The 27,930-nt window shown below is 37.6% G+C and overlaps 1 protein-coding gene across 1 annotated transcript in view; it reads right to left on the reverse strand.

The window, feature by feature from the left end:
• Rim2 (replication in mitochondria 2) overlaps positions 1 to 27,930 on the reverse strand; it is a 73,355-nt gene that overhangs the window by 20,341 nt on the left and 25,084 nt on the right. The window contains exon 4 of the mRNA XM_083132264.1: positions 403 to 527. Coding sequence (XP_082988390.1) covers positions 403 to 527 — 125 coding nt within the window. The remainder of the gene's footprint in view (positions 1 to 402; positions 528 to 27,930) is intronic.

Genomic DNA, 27,930 nt, shown 5'->3' on the forward strand with positions numbered 1-27,930 from the left:
CTTTCATGAACAATGATGCTGTGGTTCATGCCGAGAGCAGTTGCTAAAACATTTTCAAAAGTTAAATGTGTTGCAGAATCACTAAGAAATTCACTTTTCTTTGTAATGACTATGTTGTATAAACTAGTGTTGATATTGACTTGGCTGTATTTCTTACACATTAGGCTGGAAACTAACCAAACCCACTCCTAGATAACAGCGTAATAATGGAATATGTTTTCCACAATATGTATACACAAGCAATATTGTAAAATAAAGTAAGTTTCTGTTAGATTTTTTTAAAATGAAAAAAACACAAATCACACTTATATGTCATTATTGTTTTTAGTTCTCCATGCATGTAAAATGCACACCATGCTGACAAAATCTAATCTACAACTTAGCATATTTTTTGGCACTTACTGCTTTCCTGTATATCCGCTTAATGCACTGAGCGGCTGACATTCGGTGTCCATTCCTTGCCTGATCTAGCTGCAGTCTTGTCTTTACAAACCATATTGGATTTGTAGCTGTAGATGCAACAAACCCTGCAAGAAAAATTGAATTTCTATAATGTTGCTTCTAACGCACTTTCATAGTAATAAGCTCACAACACGCAATACTCTATTACATCAACGTCACTAATGTTGATGGAAATGACGCAGGTGAGTATTTATGTTCAAACCAAATAAGAACAAAGTGCTAACTGAACATTATTAGAACAGTTGACTACAATGTCAAGAAGGAACACACAGAAAGAATGGAAGAAAAATTTTCGCAGAATACACAATATCAGTGTTCCATTGGTTGAAAAAATAGTCCTTTTTCATATAGACACATTCTCCAATAAGCAATTTCTTAATAATCTTGCCATTTAGGAAATTATTACATGGGCTATTCCACGTACAACAAAATTTACAATCAAATACGTTCAAAAACATTTTATAAATACTGTTCTCAATATTTCAGATAGTAAAATTCAAATTTTAATTAATGTTGAAGATATCTTTCGAAGCCTTGATCTTCCTCGTGGCGTCAAGATGGGTCAAGGTTGGTCATTTGACCCTAATTTCTCATCTAAAGATTTCCACTGCTCATTTTACATAATTAATGTGTTTCATTTGCTGTGAGAAACTGAGTAATAATTAAAAACCGATATGGCCATAAACAAAGTTGTCGCATCTCTTTTTGGTGACATATTGTATGCTTCTCTCTTGTGCACAGTTCTAAGATTTTTTGAGTTGGAGGGTTTAGTACAGTGAGATGCATAAGTATTGCAAATTGCCCATGACTATTTTCATTAATATTTCTTTTACATCCTACACTGTTACATAAAAAATTTTCATATGACAAGATTAAACAGGAGAAATAAATTAATAATAGGGTACGTCGTCCCCAGACACAAGTCTTCCTGGAGGCAAAATTTCACCCCTCTCCCTCTTAACAATAATAATACATATTTTGAACGCAAACACTTTAACTATCCCTTCTTTTTAATGTAATCTTGGTCATGAAGAAAATAAGTGCTATTGGTGCATTAGTTCAAAATACATTCTGACTACTACTACTCACTCACTCACTCAAAGGATTATTATGATTATATTGCTAAGGAATTGTACATTTGTAATTGTTTGCTAAAATAAAATAAAATATGGGGAAATAAAGAGTACTGCAATGATTCTAGTTTCTTCCTCACATTAAATGCTTGCACAAGAAGTTGGCAATTATGAACATGGAGGGGGGGGGTACCGGGACTTCCATTCATGGGTGCTCAGAAGGGGGATAAGGGGGCACGCCCCCTAGATGATGTCAATATATTTTTGGATCTAGGTGTCACATTTGTATTGCCGCTGACTGTACACATGTTACTGACTTTAGTACATAATGGCCCTAATAATAACAATGCACATTTATTTCCTGGAAAGAGTGGATTTCGTTGCAGTTTTAATTCACACACCGCCAGGAATGAAATGAAGACAAAGTTGAAGGCAAGTACACAAAACAACAATGCCTTTTCTTGATTTCGAAACCCACTAGGCCGACCCTTGATTGGTGCCAATTACACCGACCATCAAGTTACGTGACTTAACGCATACGTGTAAAAAGAGTTGCAAATTGACGCGTCCATCCACGTGTTCGATCTTCCCTTCGCAACTCGAAACGACCGGTTCGTACCAGCTCATGTTCATCAACGAACCACGAGGTCACTTCATGGTGACAAAAGAGCTCCAGAACGAGGAAAAATAATTGGCCACACGCCTATAACTTGATATAACTAGTTTATCATGCTTCTATAAATCTACAGTATTTACTTGAAGATTTGAAGTCCACGCGGCGCCAAGTCTTATCTATCTTTAAGGCCGAACGTTGATCTACTTCCTTTACCATACTGTTCGCAGATATTATGCAGGGGAGAGGGCCTAGTTTTCATGGGCGTATCCAACGGAGGGGACGGGCAGGCACGTAAATAGATTTATATTTTGGGAGAGGTCAGAACCAGGTGTTACACATATTAAACTAACTAACTCTCTCTCTCTAGCCTTCTTAAACCCGAAGGTTTATGGCTGCAGCAACAAAAGCCTTCCATCTGTCCCTATCCTGGGCAAAATCAATCCAATCTTATTCATCCTTCGGATTTTCTTCAGGTCCATCTCAGCGTTATCCCTACATCTTCGTTTTGGCCTTCTTACGGGTCTCACGTTTCCCAACAAGAATCCTGTAAAAACTCTTGTTTCCTCTCCCATTCGTGCCACATGGCCTGCCCATCTGTCTCTTGATTGAATTATTCTAATAATTGGAATCTGATTTAACTGTACAATTTCAGGGTTTAGTTCAACGTGTCAACCAGAAGATAAGCTGAAGGATTACAACGTGTAACGCGCACACACACACACAGAGAGAGAGAGAGAGAGAGAGAGAGATTGAGAGAAAGAGAGAGAGAGAGAGAGAGAGATTGAGAGAAAGAGAGAGAGAGAAAACAGATAAACTTTCATTGTCTTCCACCGAGTACAACCAGTCTCTGCATGGTATTGGACTATAAAAATAAACACCAGTAAACAGTTGCGATAGAATTGTTTCGTTTCAGTTGTATCCACAGTTATCTGAAGTAAGCTTAACCTATCTTGAAACTAAATTTTACGCCTAATTCATGGTCAACTCCAGATGCCAATAAAATCCACACAATTCCTGGAATTCAATGAACTCATGATCAGCTGACAGTTTAATCTATCTTTGTTTCTGAACAAGAAATGGAGTGTTTAGAAGTAGTTTCCTATGTTTCCTACTATGAGTCATTATCTGAGAAGTGCAATGCAAGGTTCGCTTTAGACGGAAGCATTTTCTTTTAACATTTTTGCTAGCATAAATGCTCCCAAAAATCTCATAGCAGATAGTACCTTACACGGAAGAATTTCATGTAACATTTCGGTAAGCTTTTGTGATTACAATATATAACATATACAGCACAAAAGGCACGTCGAGTTGCACCATCTACGGTGTTTACAACTAAAATACTCTGCCATACATGTACAGTAAACGTTATAAAGTATGTATTTAAGCAGCGCTATTGCTTTGTACCTAAAATCATTTAATAGGAAACGTTGTTCCCCTCGGTTGAATAGTTATCGTCTCTTAAAAATGTGAAGTGATACATTGTTTACATCTCATGCGGCCGCCATTACATCTGCTCACGTGACCCAGAGATCGCTTTTGATTAGTTATACTATGCTATGGAAATAAGTCGATTCTATCGTTGAGAAATACACGAAATATGCTATGGCATCTGAAATGCCATAGGATTTTTCACTTTACACAGTAGCATTTTGGTCATGGCTAGGGTTACCAGATCGCTACAAGGGAAATGTAGGACATAATGTTCCAAAACGTAGAACTTTAAGCCAAAATGTAGGACGCAAAACACTTGCAACAAATAATGCACATTTCTAGAACAAGTTAGAAAGTAATTTAAAATTGACACTTTTCAGTTTTAAAAACAATATGATTTCTTAATGAATTGTTAAATGCAAAATTCCCAAAGTTGTAATCAATACTAAACAGAGTACAATTCTTACTACATGTATTACTGGTGGATCCCACTTTAAACTGTAGGTCCAGTCCCAATTAGCCTTACTGTGCATAAAGTGAACTTAAAACACCAACTCAATCAATCAATCAATGTATTACTGGTACATCACAGAGGAGCCAGTTTCTCTCTAAATTTCATGTATAGTCAAAACATATTTCTTAGACACTCAACAGTCAAAGTGTTTGAAAATATATTGAACCAGTACCAAACGTTTTACAGACAATGAAAAAAATATTTTTCTCATGAGTCCGTTGTGCTGATGTTAATGAAAGTACTCTCTCAACATTTGCAGGCCTCCCCGATGGCGCAGTGGTAGCGTCGTCGCCTTGTAATCAAGGGGTCCCGGGTTCAATACCCGGTAGAGACACATGGCACAGTGGTTCGGATTCCACTTTAAACAGTAGGTCCGGTCCCGATTAGCGTTACTGCGCATAAAGTGGACTTAAAACACCAACTTAATCAATCAATCAACATTTGCATTATGACTTCGCAATTACCACAACTTGAAATAGTTCCAGAAGTTTCATCCAGGGTAGTTTTTAGTTCAATAACTTTGTTCTCTATACCCCCGGATTTACGATCTAAATATTGAATAAGGATGGGAAACACATTGTTCCATCAGTATAAAACCACAAGGCAGGAAATTTCGCTCATGCACCGAACATTGACATCAGAATGTGGCCCCAAAACTTGTTCATAAATTGCTTCCGTTTCTGTTCTAGCAGGACAAACTTCTATTTTATTGACTATGACTATTGAGCTTGGGAATGCAGTCAATAAACTTCGAACTAACACGTAGTTTCTAAATTCATATTATGTGACGCTCCAAATGTAGGACATGTCCGGGAAAAACCGGACGTCTGGTAACCCTAGTCATGGCGTAAATGCTAAGAAAAACGCGGGAAGGGACGAAGAAAGAGGACGAATATACTAGAAGGCCAAAACGTTAGTAGTTCGCAACCATTATCAATGATCACGCACCGATTGAAAAACATTTGCAAGATATATCCACAGTATTCCAAACAGCGACCTCATGACTCTACCCCTTCCCAAGACCACAGGGGGCCAATTCGAGGATGCCCAGATAAGAAATCCGGATCGCTGCGGTTCTGGAGCTCGGATTTATCGCAGTACGAAGCAAACAGTTTTGATTTGATGACCTCGATGACATCGCGAATTGACGTCGAAGCCGACGGTCGCTTTGCTGCACAAATATATCATCGTCTCCTTTCATGAATGAAGTGTTTCCTGCAGGAGAAACAAACAGTGTTTCAAAACCGACAATTAATTGCGCAAATTGGTGCAATATCCATTCACAGTGGCGGCGATAGGGTTCTAAAATAGGGAGGGGCATGGTCCAAAAATTAGGGGCAAGGCCATTTTACTTTCCCTTCGTATGTATGGTTTAGCATAGTACGAGGGCAAAAGTGGGGGAAACTGCTCCCCTACGCCTACCCCCCTAATCGTAGCCACTATACATTCATTTTCACAATCAAAGGTCCTCATACGTTCATACCAGCGACTCTGGGAACTCGTACAGCCGCTTCCATCATCTCGAACATCAGATCCTAGATGATTACCGAAAATACACTTGAAAAGTTCAATAAACTTGAACCCCAAAGTTACGCTGGTACCTTAAGCCTTCACTAAAAAAAATTAAAAATAACAAGAAAAGGTCCCTAAAACTAACAGTCAGCTTGACCAAGATAAGAAATGCCATTGTGGCGCTGTAGTCGCATTTTCAAGCGTAAACGATGCAATCAGCTGCTTGCATTGTTCCAAGCTATTGATAAAACTTCGAAACAAAACAGAGTTCCTGTTCGTGTATAGGAGTAACCAAGTTCAGAACTTCGACCATTTTAAAAGTACCAACTTCGCTCCGGAAAAAGAAACGCTGAACACGCGCGAGCGAGTCGCACTCTCTTCCCTTATGCAAGTTTTGGCACGCTCTTGAAATAGGCGTGAAACTAGTCTCAATGCTGTCTCGAAATCAAAATTAGAACAGGGGCTAAACCAATATCTGACAATCGAGGGAAGAGGGAAATTCCTCTCAATGCAAATTAAATTACCCGAGACAACTAGGAATGGCCACAAAGTCCGGATTTCAAAATATCCTATATCCGTTTCGGATGCAATGGATAATCCGGATAAAACAGATCTGATGCAGGATTTGTAGAACATTCATACAGTGGAATACGATTGATTGATTTAGTGTTTTAAGTCCACTTTATGTACAGTAAGGCTAATCGGGACTGGAATCTAAGAGTTTAAAGTGGGATCCGAAGCACTATGTACCTCCACCGGGTATCGAACCCGGGACTGCTTGATCACACGGCGACGACGCAACCACTGCGCCATCGGGGAGGCCCGCAATGGAATACGAAAATGACGAAAAGAATAGGTGGATAGCCCGTAAAACGAATAAACGAGAAAACTGTCCGGATAAAGCACACATTCGTATATCCGGGCATATCTGATAATCCGAATATCGGATATTTGAAGTGCGGATAGAAAATTATCCGATAAAATTTTTATCCGGATTTGGCCATCTCTAGAGACAACATCCGGAAAAAAACTGGTGTGGAGGTAACATTGACCCCCATCCCCTTCCATAAAAATGGCGCGCGTGACAGGATTTCTGGTACCAACCAACCGGGCTGCCAATCTTTCGAAACCTCACAAACATTAGCGTGACAATTTTCTATACCAAATCACATGCACAAATGCAGACCTTGAACTTAACGATTTTTATCTCAGCACCAAATAACGGAGTAAACAGTGCCGTACGATATGATTTGTCAGCATTAAAAAAAAATCCCCTGCGCTCCTTAATTTTACTGAAACGGACAAACATGAAGGGCATTCTTCAACAAGATCGCATATACACCAGAATATCTGTCAGCATTGCACTACTCCAAGGCTTATCAGAGCATTATCATAAGGCTAAGATAAAACTTTCGAATTGTATCGCGTATCAGCATGTTCGCTACTTCCTTTCATGTTCTTTTGATAAGGAAAACAAAAAGATCACGTACGTTCAGCAATCTGCTTTTCTAGGAGTCGATAAGTAATTTAAAATTTCAATCGGATTCTGTAGGTTTAATGGGTGAACAAACACAAAATGCTTGTTTCGCATCACGTCAAACTAACTGATAGGCCACGGAATGAAACGGCTGTGTGTATTCGTTGTTTAGCGCCGATTGTCTACCACCTTTGGCTAATCACGACGATGAGGATAATTGAAGAAATCGACGAAGAGATGCTCACGAACAACACATATGCGCCCAGACCGGGGACTACGGTGGTGTGACCCAAAGTTGCTCACTTGTATTGGTGTTCTCCGCAACATATTAATCACTGTTCACACACTTGCCCCCCCCCCCCCCCTGTGATTTCTGGAAAGAGTTAATGTAATTGGAATGGTGAAATTGTACATATATTTTATAACAAAAAGTATTGTTTTCTGTGACTAACAGGCCGTAAGTTACAGCAACTATTATTATTATTTGAAGTAGAGTTGCATTTAAGCTTACAGTCTATTTTACACTGATTACACTGGGGAACAGTGAAATTGCGGCACAGTGTTTGAGAGCTAATTTAGGGCGATTTCATGCTGCTGAATGATGATATAATAACATATTTCCTGAATTGGCTCTAATTTATGAAATAAATGCAACTAAACCAAAATGGCGGAAACATAAGACATACATATAAATGAACTTCCAACAACAATTTAATATTTCTTTTTGTGATTACAATCATTATTATAAAAATAAATTTATAGGCCTATGATCATAATAATTAAGGAAGTATGTACACAATGAAGTAACAAACTATGTGAAACATTTTCTATACGATTTCCTGCTGTATTGCTTTTTAGGACAATCCCTCTGTAAGCTCCAACAGTAGTCGGCCATCATGTGGCGATCCCACCGTCCCTGGTACCTTTCTTCCATTATCCTTATATCCTGATGGAACCTTTCTCCCTGTTCTTCACTAAAATCACCAACGTTCTCAGGGAATCTGTCAATGTGGCTATGTAGAAAATGTATCTTCACACTCATATTAGCTCCCAATTTCTCAAAATTTTTCAACATATTTCCAACTGTATCGGGGAACTTTTCTGCTCTGTGATTCCCCAAAAAGTTTTTGACGACGGAAACAAAGCTCAGCCAGGCCTCAGATTCGATGTAAGACATGTAAGTTGTAAAATTGGCATCATTTATAAGTGTACGAATTTGTGGTCCGTCAAAGATTCCTGCCTTCAATTTTTCAATACTTAGTCCTGGAAAAGTGTGGCATATATATTTGAAACAATCACCACTTGTATCTAAGGCCTTGTCAAACTGTTTTATCAACCCAAGTTTAATATGCAGTGGCGGAAGGATGATTTTGTCCCTATCTATCAGTGGTTCATGAAAGATTTTAGCTTTTCCCACTATAATATTTTCCCTTGGGGGCCAAACGTTTATCGTCCAATGCTTTTCTCTAGCACTACTATCCCACAAACATAGGAAACAGGGATGTTTTGCGTACCCATTTTGCTGTCCTAGTAAAAATTTCACCATCTTCAAATCCACACACACGAGCCCCTTATGTTCAGCATATTCAATTTTTTCTAAAACCATTTTTATGTTTTGGTATTCTTCCTTAAGCTTTGTTGAGTGTCCGATAGGAACTGAAGGATGTTTATTACCATTGTGTAGTAAAACACATTTCAAACGTCTTTAGAACCGTCCAGAAATAAACGCCAATAATCTGGGCGATATGTTGATAGACCTAACAGCAGCAAAAGCTCAGGAATATTGTTGTTACAATACACAAGATCATAGTCTTCGCTAAAGTAAGGAAGAATATTGTGTTCTCTTGTTCTATACACACAGAACTCAAAGTGTGTCAATTGACACACAAAAGTGCATAATTTTTTGACTCCAATGACACATTAAAAATGCATCAAACTGAAAGATGCACCTAAATGCATCAAAATAAATGTGTCAAATGATTCACTAAAATGCATCAAACTGAAAGATGCACCTAAATGCATCAAAATAAATGTGTCAAATGACACATTAAAGTGGATATTTCGTTTGATGCACCTAAACGTGTCGTTGGAGTCAAAAAATTTGATGCATCTTTAGTGTGTAGAGTGACACATTGAAATGCATCATTTTTTTTCTTTTTCTTGCTCATGCAGGTTGCATACCTGCAAGGGAAAAGTTCCAATACATTTCTCCACTGTAAAAAATATTTCACTTTTCAAACACTCTCTTGAAGCACTTCACATTTAATGTGCTTCAGTAGTGTTGTATATGCTGAAAAAGTGATGGAAAGGAATATTGACAATATTATATAGTCTTCAAGTGTGTTAAGTGCATTCTATAAATTATTTTATCATTTATAGTACACTTCCCACATTTAGAACATGCTGAAGACACTTCTTAGTACACAACGAAAGAATTTATCAGTAGTGTAATATTTTAGGTGGAGGGAGCTTAGTGTAAATTTCTCTAGCGCATGGTAATGGGGGTGCTAAGCCAAATTTAATTTAAAAATTGGGCTTTTCTTGTTCACATTTGTGCATATATAAATACACCTTTCTGTTTCAAAGTGGCATGGCCTTGTGAGTTCATGGTTGGTTATATGTGCAAATTTTGAATTGAATATTGAAACTGAAATGACACTTTCAGGAGATATTGAAAATAACTTTTGCACAAAATGAGAGATCATAGCTGAAAAAATAAAGTAAATAAATTTTCCTTCTCATTTAATCTACATGTTTATGCCTTATTGTGTATACATGCAGATTAACAATCACAGAATAAACCAAATAGGAAAAAAATTCAATTATGAACAAAGAATAAATGATGCAGGAGTAAAGAAGCATTAAACAGAAAAAAATCAACAACCTGTAACCTAAAATTAATATAAAACACAGAAGCACTATGAATACCATTTTCAATCACCACACCATTGTTGCTAATGAACAATAAGAGAAACTTAGGTGCAATTCATAGTAACAAATGATACAGAAGATCCTGAGACAGAACATTTATTGTTTGTCACAGATACACTGGTGCTTAATGCATAGTCTGCTTTCAATCCTTGAACTTCTCACATAAGATAGATGACTTGAGGTGACAGTCTGTCTTTATGGCCTAATAGTATACATATACTGGACTAATACCATACGTGTAGCACAACTTTTGGGGTAGTCTAATTCAAAACTATAGTATATGTCAACAAGTGCATAGATAAATGTTCGTAAAGTGGCACACTGCACTTTCTAGCATCTGCAGCTCCCGGGACAACATTCCTTCCACTAATAGTGCCAGATAGGGTGCTTCTTTCTCAAAATCTTTTGTTACCAAATTGTGATACTTCCTGAAAATAAATGAAGCATGCATAAATATCATATTATTTTCTTGAATTTAATTACAAAACATCACATTTATTCCTGATCAAGTATTATCCAATGAAAACAATCTCTCTCTCACAATGAGACTTAATGTCCTGACTATGCATCAACCCACAAAAAAAGAAAAAAATACATGGTAGAACAATGCCCTCAAATGGCTGTTGTACACTGACATTAAATTTGACTTATTTAATATCTGCCATGAACCAAGAACACAAATCATCACCATGCTTTGACATTCAAGCAGATCCCTGTACCAATTTGCTTCCCTTTTACCTACACTAAATTCCATGACTCCACATCCCTTTGAGGGGTAAAGGCCTGTCAGACAGACAGCTTTTCATTGGATAATATGTGCTTAACGCATTGTGTACCATCAGCACTGTTACTGGTGTTCAAGCTCACAGTATTTTATTTATTGCATGTAGCTCCCCAACTGTTCTCATGATGTTGGGTTAATACAGACCTTTGGAACTCCAAAGAGTTCAAACCAAGAACCACTCATATTAAAGACAACAGCAGTAACCAACAATTCAGCTCTTCTATTTTACTAATCACTACAAAATATTTAGAATCCAACTAGTCAACTTCTACCCCTTTAGTATATTACTTTCACTGTTCCTCCCCTCAACTACAGCAATTAAAGTTTGTATGCGCTTACCTTTGATGCATGAAGACGGGTACACAAAAACACTCCTACACAGGCCAGACTTGAACCCGAAACTCATCACAAGAGCACTTTCTCCTTTATGTTGCATGTCTTTGCACAGGGCCAAGAAAATATTGATGTGAAGTTACTGTAAAACAAAACAAATACCATATTTACTGGTATCAAACAGAGAACATTCAAGGTTTATTTAAATTAGCACTGGGAAAATATTACCATACCCAGGTGGTGTAAATATAATAGCAATAATATTCTTTGTAAAACTATAGAGGAGACAGATTCTGAAATATACTTATAAGCCAAAACAAAGTGATTAAAGATATAGCACACTCAATTTAGTTCATTTATATTACTTTTCTGTTCATAAACGTTTATCCTATACATAAAAAATTGATTTAAAAAATACAAGACTAATTTTTCCTGTTTATATCATATAATATGATTGCAAAACAGTCAACACTTTATCACAGAGGAACATTACTTGGAGCTTTGAAAATATAATAATTAGGGACTTATGTGAGACTAAAACAGATGAAGAGAATGCATGGTTTTGAATTATGTAATTTGTATATGAATTACAATTGGAAACCCTTCATGACTTATCTCTCTTTTCTTCTCTTCTCTCCCCCTCTCACTCTTTTCTCCTTTCCATCCCACCACCTCTCTTTCCCTCACAAAAGGATAGAAAATTTGAGAGGGAGAGAGAAAGGCAGACGGAGGGCTCACTCTATCACTCTCCTCTTCTCTCTCACTCTTTTCTTCCTTCTCTCTTTCCTTTTTCTGTTCCTTCAGAGAAAGGATGACTGTCTCACACACATATTTCTCTGTCTGTCTCCCTCTAGGAGAGAAGAAAAATGGAAGAAATGCAGTGAGAGAAAAAGGGAGAGGAGAAAGAGAGAAAGGGAAGATGGCACACACACACACACATATTTCTGTCTCTCTAAATGAGTCACACACTCTCATACATATGTGTGTGTGTTGGAGAGAAGAAAAATGACAAATCCAGTGAGAGACTCAGAGAGGGAGAGAGAGATAAAGGAGAAGAGGGAATAAAAGACATGAGTGAGGGAAGGAGTCTATTTCTCTCTGACAAAGAGAGAGGCTGAATAGAGAAAGCAAGTGGAAAGAAAAGAGAAAAGAAAGGATGAAACAAAAAGAAAAACAAATAAAAGGAGAAAGAGTTCTCTCTGCTCCTCTACCACTTTCCATGACTAAATGTCATTGTAATAATTAAATTTCCAAGTCTTTGATGTGTATAAAAGTTTGTATGTTAACAGAAAAAAATACCATTCCATATCTCAAGCAATTAAGAAAGTGAAAGAGAATATACATGACTGTTTCTCATGTTGGCCATTATCTATGTATAGTTAAGTTACTTAAAATAATTTATCACTTGCACAAAAAAATATTTAATGGTGTATTCTGGATTTTCCATCTGTGGATGACAGTTTGTATTTAAAGGTGGTAGGAAAAATTTAGTCAAAATTACATTATGACTTAAAAATGCATATTCCACATGTCATTAGGATAATAGGCATTGCTACAGACACTTTTGAAAGGAAGCATAAAAAGAGGTAATATGCACAAATAGATAAAAAAAATAAAAGAGGCAAGATATAGTTATTGTACATTAAGCAGTATAAAAGCAAAATTAAACAGCAAAATTGACATGATATTTTTCTATAAGTATAAAAATAATTTTCCACAAGATAATTCCACTACTGAAAGAGAGAGAGACAGACAGACAGACTACAAACATTAACAGTTAAGCATATTGAATTAACCTGAGTCTCATTTATAAAGCTGGTATCAAAGGTATGAGAGGGTTAAGATCTGATCATTATGTCATCCAATAAGAAGCTATTCAGATTGTGAGTGATGTTATGAGTTATCAGGATTTTTGAAAGGAGGAGGGGTACATATGCTTATTTTTATTAATGAGCCCTCAATTTGCCATTTTTTCTGCCTATGATGTTTTTTTTAACATTTTTTAAGGAATACTGAGCAAAAGAGGTGGTTATAAGTTGTGACCCCCACCAACCCCCTTTTGATATGCCACATGGATGTTGTGTAAAGCAGTTTAATAAATCTGAGCCTTAAATGTACCTAATGTTGAAGCGAAGGAAATATATTCTGTTTAAATTAATTCAACTTTGACTTCTTCTATTTATATTTGTTAACTCGCAAGTCCAAATTTCAAACACGAGGAACACTTTCATCATGGTAAATTGTCTACGGAAAGTGAGATCTTCTTATCACTGATTGATTTGGAAATGCAAATATAAATGTTTCAGATAACAATATGTAACACACACTTACCTTTTGCATCCTTGGTGGGTAGATATCCACAATAAGCACAGAATAATCCCTCTTCAGTCGAATCATATGCCTCACAATTCTCTGCACGACAATAGCTTCTGAATATTTCTCTCTTGTCTTCATGACAGGAACAATAGGTGCCTTAAGAATAATAATAAAAGAAACTTTTGCATGAGAACTAGTGATATCAAAACAAAATACTAGTTGAGTATATCAATTTAATGGCACAGTTAAGAATAATGAACAACAGACAAGTAGCATTTAAAAATATTTTTTATATATAAAGTCCTAGGATGATCATTTCATTCCTAATTACTAAGATGAGTGATATATATATATTTTTTTATCGTTTAAAGTGATGTTAGTATGGAATGTTAATTCGATATTATCCATTGTCTAGTTCTTGAAACTACACTGGATATGGAAAATATCCAATTAATATTGTGTGCTAATGTGGCGCGCCCAAGGAGAGTTATTGGTGGGGGTTATAACCCCCTTTCGCCTGCACTTAAAAAAAAAAGAAGAACGCCAGACGTACGAAAAGATGGCAAAATGAGGACGGACCACAAAAAAAAGTGCGCACGCCACTGGTAGAACCATTGTCTCTAGCATTCATGGATTTTTTAATATAATATTTCTTATCTTTCACATATATAAGGTTAAGATATTCTTGATTTTTATTACGCCTACTCCTCTTTTCTAAAAGAAAAAAAACAACATCCAAAATGTGTAAATGCCTCTCGTTCGTTTCCCTATTTCTTTCCCCCTCTCTCGCTTCCCTATTTCTCTCTCTCCCATGTACTTGTATTTTTTCCCTTTACCCTCTCCCTCGGTTCTTGTATTCCGCTCCCCCCTCCTCTTCGGGGTATGTCTGTGTATCTCTTCTCTTTCCTTCACTCTCTGTCCGGTTCTTCAATTCTCTTCCTTTCTCATATTCTCTGCCGCTTCTTTCATCTATTTTTTCTCTCCTTTAAAGCACTTCTTTCTGATGATGACATGCGAACATGATGTAAATATGTCCAACATCTCCACATAAGAAAAAGTGTTTTAAAAGAGATAAAAGAAAGGGAGAGGGAAGAAGCGGCAGAGAATGTGAGAAAGGAATAGAATTAAAGGGTCAGACAGAGAATGAAGGAAAGAGAAAAGAGACAGATAAAGATAAAGGAGCGAGTCGGGCACACACACACGGTGAAGAGAGAGAGGAGGAGGAGGAGAAGAGAATTGTTTGAATTGTTGGTTTTAACTCCACTTTATGTACAAATAGGGTGGTCGGAACGGACCTATAGTTTAAAGCGTGATCCCAACCACTGCGCAATGTGCCTGCAGCAGGTATCGAACCCGAGATCCTTTGATTACAAGCCAATGACGTAATAAGCCATCGGGAGACCGAGGACAAGAGAGAAAAGAGGCAGAGACAGACGGGCGAGAGAGAACTAGAGAAACACAAGAGAGATAAAGCAATAGAAAAACGAGCGAAATAGAGAAGCAAGAATTGGAGAGAATGATATATATATATATATATATATATATATATATATATATATATATATATATCTGTGGAGATAGTAAAGAGAGAGAGAAAGAGGAACAAGTAGAAAAGAACAAACAGAAATAGAAAAAGACAGAGAAAGAAATATAAAAATGGAGAAAGAAATAGATGAGAGAGAGATAGAGAAATATAGAAGCAAAGCAAGCGAAAAGAGGCAGTCAAGGAAGAGGAATAATAACAGAGAGAGAGAGAGAGAGAATAAAGAAGAAACAGGCCGAAAATTTGAGGGTAAACATAGGGAAATAAATGCTCGAAAACAGAGGAAATAAACAGGAAGGAAGAGATACTAAAATGAGAAATGAAGATGGGAAGCTTTAACGGAAAAGAAATAGACAAAAACGTTACAAACAAAAGGGAGAGAGGAATGAGAAGGCAGTTTTTTATTCCAAAAAGAGAATGAGGGGTCAAGTGACCGCGAGAGAGAAAAAGTGTGCTTTCTGCCATTTTGAAATTTTATATGCCTGTATATTTGCTTCACGGCACTGGGATTGTCCGCAATGACAAAAATAAATTAAATAGGCAGAGAACAAAAACAAGGAAGCATTGAACTCTCATCTAACACATAACTTAGTTCTTGCAACTATTTAGATAACAACGAAGCTTAATGTGAAACTATTATCGTATGGTAAATAATGGGCCCTGAAGCTAATCTCCCATTTTGGTGTCGTTGGGTCTGACCAGGTTCTTTCCTTTATTCGACCGTTTATAATTAGGCAGTTAAATCAGAATTTCAGCGAACAAAAAAACATATAAAATGAAATTGTAGAAAACATGCATAAATACTTACTTTTCTTACTCCGAAAATCTGTGGTGGTTGTTCGTTCTCTCCTGAATCTGCACAGTACACAATGCGAATCGAAGCACTACCGAAACACGTGTCACGAGAAGACGCCAACCAAGCGAAATGCTTCCGGCGATTGCGAAAGTTGTCGTCAACCCCTCACCTCAAGCCTCTCAAGATGTACCGTTACGGTGATGAGTCATCAGGGATATTTGTCCAGAATTTTTCTGTAGCGAGCAGGTGGAAAAGTAAGAATAAACTTAGAACCAAAATAACCATAAGTTGGGACTCTGGGAAAAAATTCAGAAGGATGTTACTAACATGACAGTAACTTATCTGTGCTAACATCATGTTAAGGAAGGTAGGTCATTCTGTGTGTGTGGCTGCACCAAAAGTCTTTCCTGTTTTGATTTGATTTTTGTTATTTAGCTTCGTATCTCTTCCACTTTTGGCTAATCGCGACGATGAGGATGAGTGATGAAATTGATGAAGAGACACGCACCCATCTCCAGTCCGGGATTCGATCTCGGGAACACTTTACTCGTAGCTCGTTGTGGACTTTCATATATGTGCATCGTTAAAAAGAATAAAAAGACAAATAACTATTCGGAACAAATGACAATTGAAATTTGGATAAAATGTGCGGTTTATATTCGCGCCAATAATATACCTATAAAAAGAAGTGAGGCGAATCCAGTTTCTATCTAATGAACGTACGGAAGTCTATACTTCTTAACAACTCCAAAGTATATTCAATTCAATGTCAATTTTATTGTTTGTAAGGTAATAATAATAACCAGCGCTCTTTTTCTGGTATATTTGAAAATTTATGAACATGCCGCAATATTTTGAATAGTTCTTACGATGAACACAAGAACAAACAGATTTGAAGTGTACCGAAAACTTTCTTCCCAATAATAGAACATTGATAACAACACTAATAAAACGGAAATTTTAACTTTCTATGGCTCAAGGGCAATAGGTCAAATCTTACTCTTAAAATCCTGTGCTTAATATAATAATTTAAAAATCGGGTCGTACATCTCTGCTACACTTAACGTTCGCTAACATTTTTATCGAAGAGAGTTCACCAAAACGGGTATTATTTTTACAGTGTACAAACAATGTACCAAAAATACAATATTAGTGGCTTGTACGTACATGCATGTGTAGCACCAATTGTGATGTGACATTTTAATTAGGAAATATAATTTAGTTACTGCAAATATATTTACTTTGTCTGTTGATTCTTTACATTTTTCTTACTTCGGTTTATTTGTGAGCTGCGTTGTCGACTTGTAATCCAGGGGTCCCGAGTTCGATACCCGGTTGAGGCACATACTGGTTCGGATCCCACTTTAAACTCTAGGTCCAGTCCCGATTAGCCTTACTGTGCATAAAGTGGACTTAAAACACCAATTCAATCAAACAATCAATTTGTAAGCTGATAAATTCAAAATTCCTTTCATATTATCGTAAGAGATCAAAATTTATTTTCCATATAAGGTAAGTAAAATTATCAAACAGTTGCTTAGAAATAATTATGCATATAAGTGTGTAAATTGAAAGATATGCATTTAGATGCATAAAATCCCATCGGACGGGTAATTGACACACTAAGATGCATCAAAAGACACACTCCACAGTCGAAATCCCATTTGATGCAGTGAAAGTGCATCAAACCCCGAGACAATTTCTAATAATCCAAGATTACACGTTTAGGTGTGTCATTTGATGCACTAAAAGTGCATCAAATTCGATTTGATGCATTTCGAGTTCTCTGTGTATGATGTTGCAGTAACACCAGGCTGAAGACAACGTTTTTCTCTTAGTCGCAATGCTAGAATATCAGATTTTTTTTGACAAATTTAGGTCTCGAATCAAATCATTCAGTTGGCTTTGGGAGAATGCTTGCAGTGTAGAACTACATCCTTCAAAATCACTTTCGTTTTTATTGTCACTAGCACTTTCATCTGATATCTCAACGTCATCGTCGATATTTTGCGAAAAGGTACATACTGGTAAGGGTAAATTTTTACTGTGCAGTATTGGCGGGTTTGCTGACTCTACATTAGGGTACACCCAATTACGCTTTTTGAATCTATTCATGCCTTTAGCATTCACAGCACAAAAATAGCAATCATTAACATGATTTATTGGTTCACTCCATGTCATGGGCACTCCAAATTTGAGTCCCTTTCGTCCTCCTTGGCCCCAATAACGAATTGATTCCAAACAAGTTTCGCGAACTATACGTGGGACCCATTTTTTATTCTGTTGTCCCAGATTTTTGGCAAAATTATCCTGATACAAATCTCTCACTACATCTGTGATATTTCTTCTCTGTGAGGAACTCATATTTCCAATGTATTCACATTAAACGCATTTCGCTTAGTTATACTACAAAATTCAAAATTAAGAGATATATGGCCTAGTAATGATTCATAAGTTGCCTAGCAACAATTTACAAATAAGTAAAGAAGTTTCTTAATGGTGAATTTCAGCACATTATCAAATATTGATATTACCGAGAAAAGCGTGGAGTAATTTTACCTCCTACATTTTCCATGGTGTGTTTATTTTTATAACTGGAGTCAATCCAACTGAACCAATCATACAATTGGCAATCACAGTTGTTTTGTGTGCTGAAACTGTTATTAAACTTTATGCCACAAAATAAAATCTTTTTTTTGTTCCCCAGTGTTATCTAACTATAAAAAAACAGATTTATGCAAATTGTAGATCTACAGGAATGAATGTAATTTTTAAAAGAAACAAGTAGTCGTAGTAACAAAAATAATAGCAACAATAAAAGCAGTAATAATAATTTTAAAAGTTTCTATGACCCTGCCCCCCTCCCCGAGAGAAAATCCAGCGGGCGCTCTTAGTTCACACATCCTCATCTTACTGGCCTCCGTCGCATAGTTGTCAGCATAACGTGCAACGAAGCCATAGGCCCCAAGTTCAAAAACTGCGTTTTCCAGTCACCCTTTCATTCTCATCGTCGCGACGTACAATAACCGCTCGTCGTCATTAGTCATTTGTATAGTTGACAATATTACAGAAGGACGCTTCATTATTTGCTCTTCAATACCCTCCCAGGATTCTAAAAATAGCCCGACTAATGAATGTTAGTTGTGCACTCATGTGTGTTTGTCATGGCTTCACTCACTGATATGTTCTGTTCGAAAGTGGGGCAAAGTGGATCTAGAATAAGTACTTAATGATGTCAGCTTCTTTCTGGTTGTTCTCTCATGAATTCATATTTAGTGGTACGGTCGTCGCCTTGTAATCAAGTGGTCCCATGTACAGTGAAGGCATAGTGTGTCTGATCCACTATAAACTATACACCTAGTCCCAATTAGCCTATCTGTGCAAAAAGTGGACTAAAACGAAGAAACTCATATGCAGCAAGGCCATGCGTCCATTTTCTTCTTTTAAAAAAAATCACGACGATGAAGATGAATACAGTAGATTAAATGCGCACAATAAGAAAGAAACTTCCACGCATAGGCCAGGATTCAAACCCAAAATATTCGGAGGAGAAACGATCGGGAGACTACTAAGAACTTCAATCAAGCAACTTTTTTCCTCAATTAGCGTCGCATTTCTGCTACTTTTGGCGACGACGAGAATGCATGACAAAAGACGTACACGAAGAAACACCCATACCTACAACAGGACTCGAATCTGGGACACTCGTGATTGTGAACCCATCACACTCGGCCACTGAGACGATTTGAAGAACAAAAATGACATTGCGCTAAAGAGAAAAAGAAAAGGGTAGAGAAAAGAGATAAAAAAGAAAGGGAAAATAAAATAAAAAGAAAGGTAAAAGGAAATGGAGAGTAAGAGAAAAAACGAAAGAAAAATGAAAAAATAAAAAGGGTGCAAAATGGAAAGAAAGAAAAAAAAGAAAGGGGAAAGAAATGGAAAGAGAAAAAGGAAAAGAAAAATAAAGAAAATAAAATGAAAGGGGAAAAATAGAAAGAGAAAAAGGAAAAGAAAAATAAAGAAAATAAAAATAAATGGAAAGAGAAAAAGGAAAAGAAAAATAAAGAAAATAAATAGAAAGGGGAAAGAAAAAGGAAGAAGAAAATAAAAAAGATGGAAAGAAAGAGAAAAGAGGAAAGGAGAAAATAAAAAGAAAGGGGAAGAAATGGAAAGAGAAAAAGGAAAGAAAATAAAGAAAAAAGAGAAAATAAATGGAAAGGGGGAAAGAAAAAGGAAGAAGAAAATAAAAATGAGGAGGAAAGAAATGGAAAGAAAGAGAAACGGGGAAAGAAGAAAATAAAAAGAAAGGGGAAAGAAATGGAAAAGAAAAAGGGAAAAGTAATGTTAAGAGAAAAGGAAAATAAAATAAAAAAGAAAGGGCGAGAAATGGAAAGAAAATAAAAAGAAGGGGAAAGATAAAAGAAAGGGAAAGGAAAAGGGAAAAGAAAAGGAGATAAAGAAACTGAAACAACGAGAAAAGGGGGAAAGAAAACAAAAGGGGTATAGAAAAAATCCCTCCATCACTCTCTCCCCTAACTGCCCCACCCGGCCATCCATATGAGGAAGGAGGATACCCACATACTTCAATAAAAGCGTGAACCCAACCCACTCCTTTCGCGCCTACAAGCTCTTTTGCTGAGGTAAACATTTCTCATCCATAATTAGAATGTCCTTGGGCTCAACCTCAAGATGTACTGCTGATTACCGCAGGCCATCCATTGAGGCTAGAATTCCCTTGCCTCGATAACCTTGCCATAAGAAGAATCCCACACCGTCACGTTCTGTCTGCAAATCCCATTTTACCTTATACCGAAAGCGTTAAATCAATGTGTGTCGAGCAAACATCTTGCTTAAAGCATACAACCATAGTTCATTTCTTCCACGTGATTCTTATCGGTGCGATCACGTGATCAATTCAAGTACAATCCCGTGAGATTACAACTTTGCCAACTTTATGAATCATTCTATTTTGCAATTGTTATCGAGATAAGAAAATAAATGTGTATATGTGACAAAAACCCGTATATATGAAGTTTTTATTTATTTTAATACATAATGTGCCCGAATTCGTTGAGTGCTCGCCTCAAGATGATATTTTCTAAGGTTCCGGGATGGAGTTCTATTTCATCTGTTGACTCACTGATTTGGCTGTTTTACGTCGCTTTTCTGCCACTTTTGGTTAATCGCGACGATGAGGGGGGGGGGATGATATGATGAATGAACACTCATAAAGAACATACATGCCTAGGCCGGGATTCAAACCCGGCAACCCTGGTCCCTCTATTTTATGTAGTCTCCAAATAACACTGAAACACGCAGAGGGAGATGATGGGGCTACAGCTCCTCCTGAAATTTTCAGAAAATCAAATTCAAGAATGAAAGAAGTAAAGTCTCCTTATATCGTTTTTCAAGCGAAGTTTAAAATGTGTTTCTCCTCTTTCTTCTTTATCTGATTTTCGAAAAAGGGAGAGAGAGGAAGATAGATAAATTGATTATTTTACTTCGCTTTCATGCCACTTTTGACTAATCGTGAAGATGAGGATGAGTGAAGATGGACGAGACAACACGAGCTCCACAGAATTATACTGGCTGAAAGTTCAGACGCCACAGCCTCGCTACTCTGCCATATGCGGCCCAGAATGTACTACGTAGAAGGGAAGTTGACATTTTGTTGCCTGGCAAAGGGGTCGTCACCCTTTATACCCCGAGATGATAGAAATGTTAAATTTGTCCACTTTATGCACAGATAGGCTAATCGGGACTGGACCTACAGATTAAAGTGGGATCGGATCTACGGTGCACTGTGCCTCCGAACCAGGAACCCCTTGATTAAAAGGCGACGATGTTACAACTACGCCGTCAAGGAGGCCTGAGGGAAGGATGGAACGAAAAAGAAAATAAGAGAGGTGTAAGAGCCTACCCGATGGCGCAGTGGTAGCGTCGTCGACTTGTAATCAAGGGGTCCCGGGTTCGATACCCGGTGGAGGCACATAGTGGTTCGGATCCCACCTTAAACTGTAGGTCCAATCCCGATTAGCCTTAATGTGCCAAAAGTGGGCTTCAAAACACCAAGTCGAGAGAGGGGGACGTTCTCTCTCTTCTCTCTCAAGGAATGGAAGGGTCAAAGAGAAGAAGGGAAGAGAAACAAAGATTGGGAAGCAGAGAATTAGTCTATTTTCTCCCTTTCACTTTTCCTTGTCTCCATATCTCTCTCTCTCTCTCTGTGTGTGTGTGAATTGTCATCAGGCTATGTCCAGATGACAACTTAAATTCGGCGTGCATCTCAAACACGCAGCCTACCATAAAAGCTTAACAAAGCAGCATCTGTAACAGATCAGTCAACAAACGCCGTTTTCTTATGTCAGAAAAGAGAAATATTTATTTCATGTTAGCGCATGTTATGTAACACATGTCCATTATCTCTTGTTTGGCTCAGGAGTATGCGATAAGACTGTACAAAGAATTACGATGACCTTGTGAAAGATCGGTTCTACAAGGATGGGATCTTAGTGAGTTTGACAATCCCGAGATCAATTCTTACCACCAAAGAGCGACAAAAGAACCTCGTGTGTATTACGTGTTAAAGTACAGCTTGCCAAACTTTCGTTCCAGTAACAATTATCTAATCTGCCTATAACGTAGCCTTAACACTGTAGCAATAAAAATCATGTACTGTATATTGTATACATATTGACCCGTGCTGCACTTACTTATAAAAAGCGAAAAATATGTCAATATGCAATAAAATTCCGAAATAGGATTTACATCTTTTTGTTATTTAGCGTCGCTTTTCTGACACTTTTGGCTAATCGCAACGCTGAAGATGATGTGATGAAATTGATGAATGTTCATTTTCAAAGAACACCAATGGCAGGATTCGAACCAGGGACCCCAGGCGTCTTAGCACCGGGTGCTAACCAATGCGCCACGGAGGTCAGCTGTATCAAGAAGTAGAAAAATAAATTCCGAGATGTAGCTGTCTGTGCACCGCTCCTAGGCCGGAACGATTTTAATTCCTACTGACGGTATTGCCCATGAATAAAAATATATGTTGATGTGGTAAAAATTCGCGAATATCTGTATGAATTGGTGAGATCTGTGGATCGTGTTAGCAAAGAGCATTTGTGAAGGTGTGTACAAAAAAAAACAGAGATTTTGTTGTTCTATCGGCATTAAAATTACCAGTATCAGTTGGATCGTTCATCTGTAGTAAATTTCTAAAATGCTTCACAGACCTATGAATCACCCTGTACTAGCGTCAGCAAGCGTGACGAACGATTATGTATCATGACTGATCCTAAAAATAACAAGAAAAAGCAATTTCGACGAGGAATCAAAAGGCCATTAGCCACGTCAATTATTGAGAGTAAGAACACCGAAAATGATCTTCACATGTGCGCAGTGGCACTACGTTACACGTGTTGTGTGCAAAAAAAATCGAAACCAGCAAACGCGAGGCTTACATAACATCCTAGTCAGCGCTCAACAGATAACACGCTGACTGCCTCAGCTGAAAGAAGAATCGAATGGTAGTATTCTACTCGTTAATTAGGACGTGGTTAACGACGTATAACAAAACGGATGCGAGTGTTTTAGAGGTTCGTCACTAATTGAAACTAGTTGTACGCAGTGTGATGACAGGTCACTATTTTACTAAATTTTGCGGTTGGGCTAACCGCGGTGACTAGACGGTTGAGTGTTGAAACTGAAGCACTTTTACGCCGGTATTTCAGTTTCTAGGATTTATCAACAATTGAGTCAATGCTTGATTGGGTTTACTTCACTTTTCTGCCACTTTTAGTTCATCGCAAAGATGAGGATTCAAAAAAGGGAAATGACAAACACACATGGACAGGAGACAATAAGAGTCCACGGACCACAGTGTGGCTGCACCGAGTATCGAACCCGGGACTTCTTGATTGAAAGGCGACGACGTTACTGTAACGTTCTCGGGTAGTTCGTATACAGGGTGTTTCATAATTCACTCCGGGATTTTGGTAGAGTGTTGCTCAGTCTCTAGCTCACCTGCTGGGATGAGAGCACGTCAGAGAAGAGAGTAAATATTCAAGTTTTTAACTCACCTTAAAAATGTTCGATAAGTGCTCCCTTGGTGACTAGACAGACGTAGAAAGAACAGGTAGTATCATCGCCATCGCCCGAGATTGTGTATCGCAGACGAGCCAGATTACAGAATTGACGTTTGTCTTTAAACTGACATGCTCTCATCCCCGTGGATGAGTTGCCGTCTAAGCATCAGACTTTCAAAATCCCGGAGGGAATTATGGAACACCACCATATCATATCTCTGCAGATATGCGGAGAATGAGTGCTGTGTAACTACGTTGGGTCTCCCCGATGACTCATTGGTAATGTCGCCTTGTAATCAAGGCGCCACAGGTTCGATACCTGTTTGAGGCACATTGCACAGTGGTTCAGATTCCACTTTAAACTGTTGGTACAGTCCCGCCAGTCTCCGTATATCAAACTGACTACAAAAATGCAACCAATCAATTAAGTCTAACCCAGAGAAAATATCTACACACAGCATCTATCACAGATTGAGCACAATGAATGCGGAAATACCCAGAATAGTGACAAACGCCTTATCGATACTGGGCCTACAGTTTAAACTGGAGTCGAACCACTGCAACGCGCCGCAGAAGCAAAACAAACCCATGACCCTACAATTACAAGGCCACGGCGTGGATCACGATGCTCAAGACTTGGTACACAAAAAGATGTAACTTTACATTGATAAATGAAGACACAGCAGTGCGTTTCCCTTCGAGCGTATCTGTCGGAAGTTGTGACAATTAACTGACCTTGACATACGGAAATGGCGAACACGGTAGGCCGGCTGATAAAGAATATAAATATACCTCGCTTTCCTGTTGCCGGTATATGACCACAACCCTTCGTAAAGTATCCTCGTTACGATACACGGAAAGACAAAGTGAAGTTAAAAATAAACTTTCGGCCTACACAATTTACCTGAGGGAGGAAAATATCAACAATAGGTATATGGCAACCTTGAAAACTTCTTTTAATAATTTTTTAAACGTGTATGTTTCTTCACAGCAGTTATCTCCACAGGCTTGCGTGTTGAGGACTATCAATAGAAAATAGCATTTTACAAGGTTCCTTGATTATGTACACAAGTCTTACGGTGTTAAGAACTCTATTGTAAATCGCACTAAAGTCAATTAGGATGTTTATGTTGACATGAATTTTTCGCGCGCGTGTGTGTAAACTGGCACTGCATGCAATGCTGCCACGTTCAACACTCATGTTTAATCCGTTAAATAAGCTCCTGTATAAAATTTGTTTCGCAATGTGACAATGATAATGGGTTTAAGAGCATCACAACAAGGCCAAGGCTGTATTTGGACTATCCAATACTAAGCAAAAGAAGTTTCACAAAGCTGATAAGAAACTTTATTTGGCCGCTTCAAAAAAATAATTAAAAATTGTATTTAAAACCTTTCTACGTGAACTGTGCTTAAATTTATTCACGATCGGAACATCCGTTTTTTATTTGTAGAATTTCAAAGAGAACGGTCATTTGGAAAACAGAAAAAACGGTAATTTTTTTTGTTCTCACGACGATAAAAAATCGAAGGCATACTCGAAAAAAAATGGTTACAATACCTTAACGCAGAATTGAATAAGCTAAATTGTAATGTAACTAGTTTCATGTAGGTCTACTGGTAATTTTTTAATTGGAGTCCACTCCAAACTCGAGTATCCATTATTTTTAATCCAATGGTAAAGTCAAGTCACATCTACGTTTACAAAAAGGAATGTTTCGTGTGTGTAAATTGCACTTGCATTGAATCATCGAGTAGTTATCGCATCTAACGAACCATTCTCAAAACAAACAAACACTAATTCCAACATTTCACATTGTGAAAACAATAAACAATCCTCGCAACAGTACCTTGGCCTCCTATCTCTGTAAACTAAGCGGGACTCATATCGGTCAAGATACTTTGGGTGCTGGTTCATTATTTATTGGTTTTGCAGTTACTTGAACTTCTGTGACATTTGCTATCTGATATTGGTGATTTACACTGGATAGCTCCATTTTAAGTGGATGATACTACAATATATTTCTTGACTAGTTTCATCCTATATTCTACTTGATTGCTTTGGATCACTAGAAAATTGGTGTTCCTACAATGCAATGAACTACAGTAGTGTCTCGATAACCCGCGTTCTAGTGTGGTAAGTGCGGACATAAGTGGATTAGTGAACGGAAACGATGCAACGTCCTGAAGCATAAGACACTTGACCATTTCTTTAAAGTGTAATAATATTGTTTACATATTTCTTCCTAACATTTCCTAGCACACTCTTCAAAGAATATTAGCAAAACACCTCAAAGTATTACGTTGGACGTAGTGTTTATATATGCATATCACGTGTGTGTGTGCTTCTATTTAAATGAGTACGTATTTACATATACGTAGTGTGTGTATTTCCGTGGCGGAGTGGTTAGCACAGCGCGCTACGATGTTCGTATACCGACCTGACCATGGGTGTTATTTGAGTGTCGCTTCATCAATTTCATCACTCACCCTCATCTTCGCGATTAGCCAAAAGTGGAAGAAATGCGAAGTAAATTAAATCAATCAATAACTGTGTATGTGTGTGTGTTTTTAAATTTCCAGGCGGACTCGGTCCCGTCCACCTAGAATTATGGGACTCTAGCAAATTTGTTGGCATTTGAATATTTAACGTGACTTTTCTGTCTCCTTCGGTTAATCGTCGTGATGAGAATGCTAATAAGAAGAAATAGACAACAAGAAAACTTATTACGCCGCACCAAAATTGCACAATGCTTTTAAACAATATCAACGAATGAAGATAAGAAGAGTGAAAAATAAACACACAATATTATCTCCTAATAAAGAAACTCCAGAAGTGAGTATCATGTACTTTCACTATCACGGTCAACAAATCGAAGCTTTGAAAAACAAGATAAGAACACCAAAAATATAACTACTGCCTATCATGTTATCGTAGCATATGAGAAATTCACACAAAGAACATCTGTAGAGGCCATATTTGATTGGAAAAATTGCGTGTTGCTTATTTTTATATTTTGATTAGGTCGCTTGCTTACATCACTGAATTAATGGCAAAGATGCTGAGAAAAGATTAATTGATGTTTGTGTTTTCGCGACGCTTTCTGCCACTTTTGACAAAGAACATCCATGCTGGGATTCAAACCCGGGGCCGATAGCCCTGTGCTAACCACTCCGCCACGGAGGTTGGCAGGATGAGAGATGAAGTAAGAAGGGCCTTTCTCGGGTTTTGAAGCTGGATGTATATCTGGTTCCACCTGATGACGTCGAAGCAGCTTTATGTTGTGATACGTTGACAGTCGGCCATTATGTGACGTCAGGTCGTGTAATCACCACCTGCCCGCATCGTCGTGACTAGCCAAAAGGGACAGAAAAGCGACGTTAAATAACAAAATAGAGTTTTTTCCAGATTAATTTGGAGCGGAATCGAGTTCAAAGAGTGACGTAAAAACTCGAGCGGGTAGGAACAGAGACTTAAGATGTTATCAATTATTAACACTTGCAGATATTAGGTTTGCGCATCATATAATCAGTGTAACTGATAGGCATTTGAAATTAACACTCATCTGAAATATGCGATTGATAAAATTATGAGCACGTCAACACACATACTATTTGTGCCCATCAGGGTGTGAAACCATTTCAGAATGGTGGGGGGAAGGACCACCCCCCACACTATATATATATATATATATATATATATATATATATATATATATATATATATATATATATAATTGACATAATTAATAACATTATATATAAACAATTAAATTATAAATTTACAACTGTCCGTCATTCAAAATTCGATTGCATATTAATTATTTTATTAATGCTGTGAATGAACAGTGATTTGCGTGACTAGGTGGGGGGGATTAATAGACCTCAAGAAGGTATAATAGTTTCCGATGAGAAATGGAGTAGAAATCACAGGTCGGACTAATTTATGTGTTCTGGGGATTGATGGGCTCAGCGACCTTCGAGATGAGGCTCTTCGTTGTTCGTTCTCTGTGGGTGTTTTCGTTATTATTCCAGTAAGGTATATTCGACCTCAA

The sequence above is a fragment of the Lepisma saccharinum genome, chromosome 12 (genome assembly GCF_977018435.1).
Source record: "Lepisma saccharinum chromosome 12, izLepSacc3.1, whole genome shotgun sequence".
In the NCBI taxonomy this organism is placed as follows: domain Eukaryota; kingdom Metazoa; phylum Arthropoda; class Insecta; order Zygentoma; family Lepismatidae; genus Lepisma; species Lepisma saccharinum.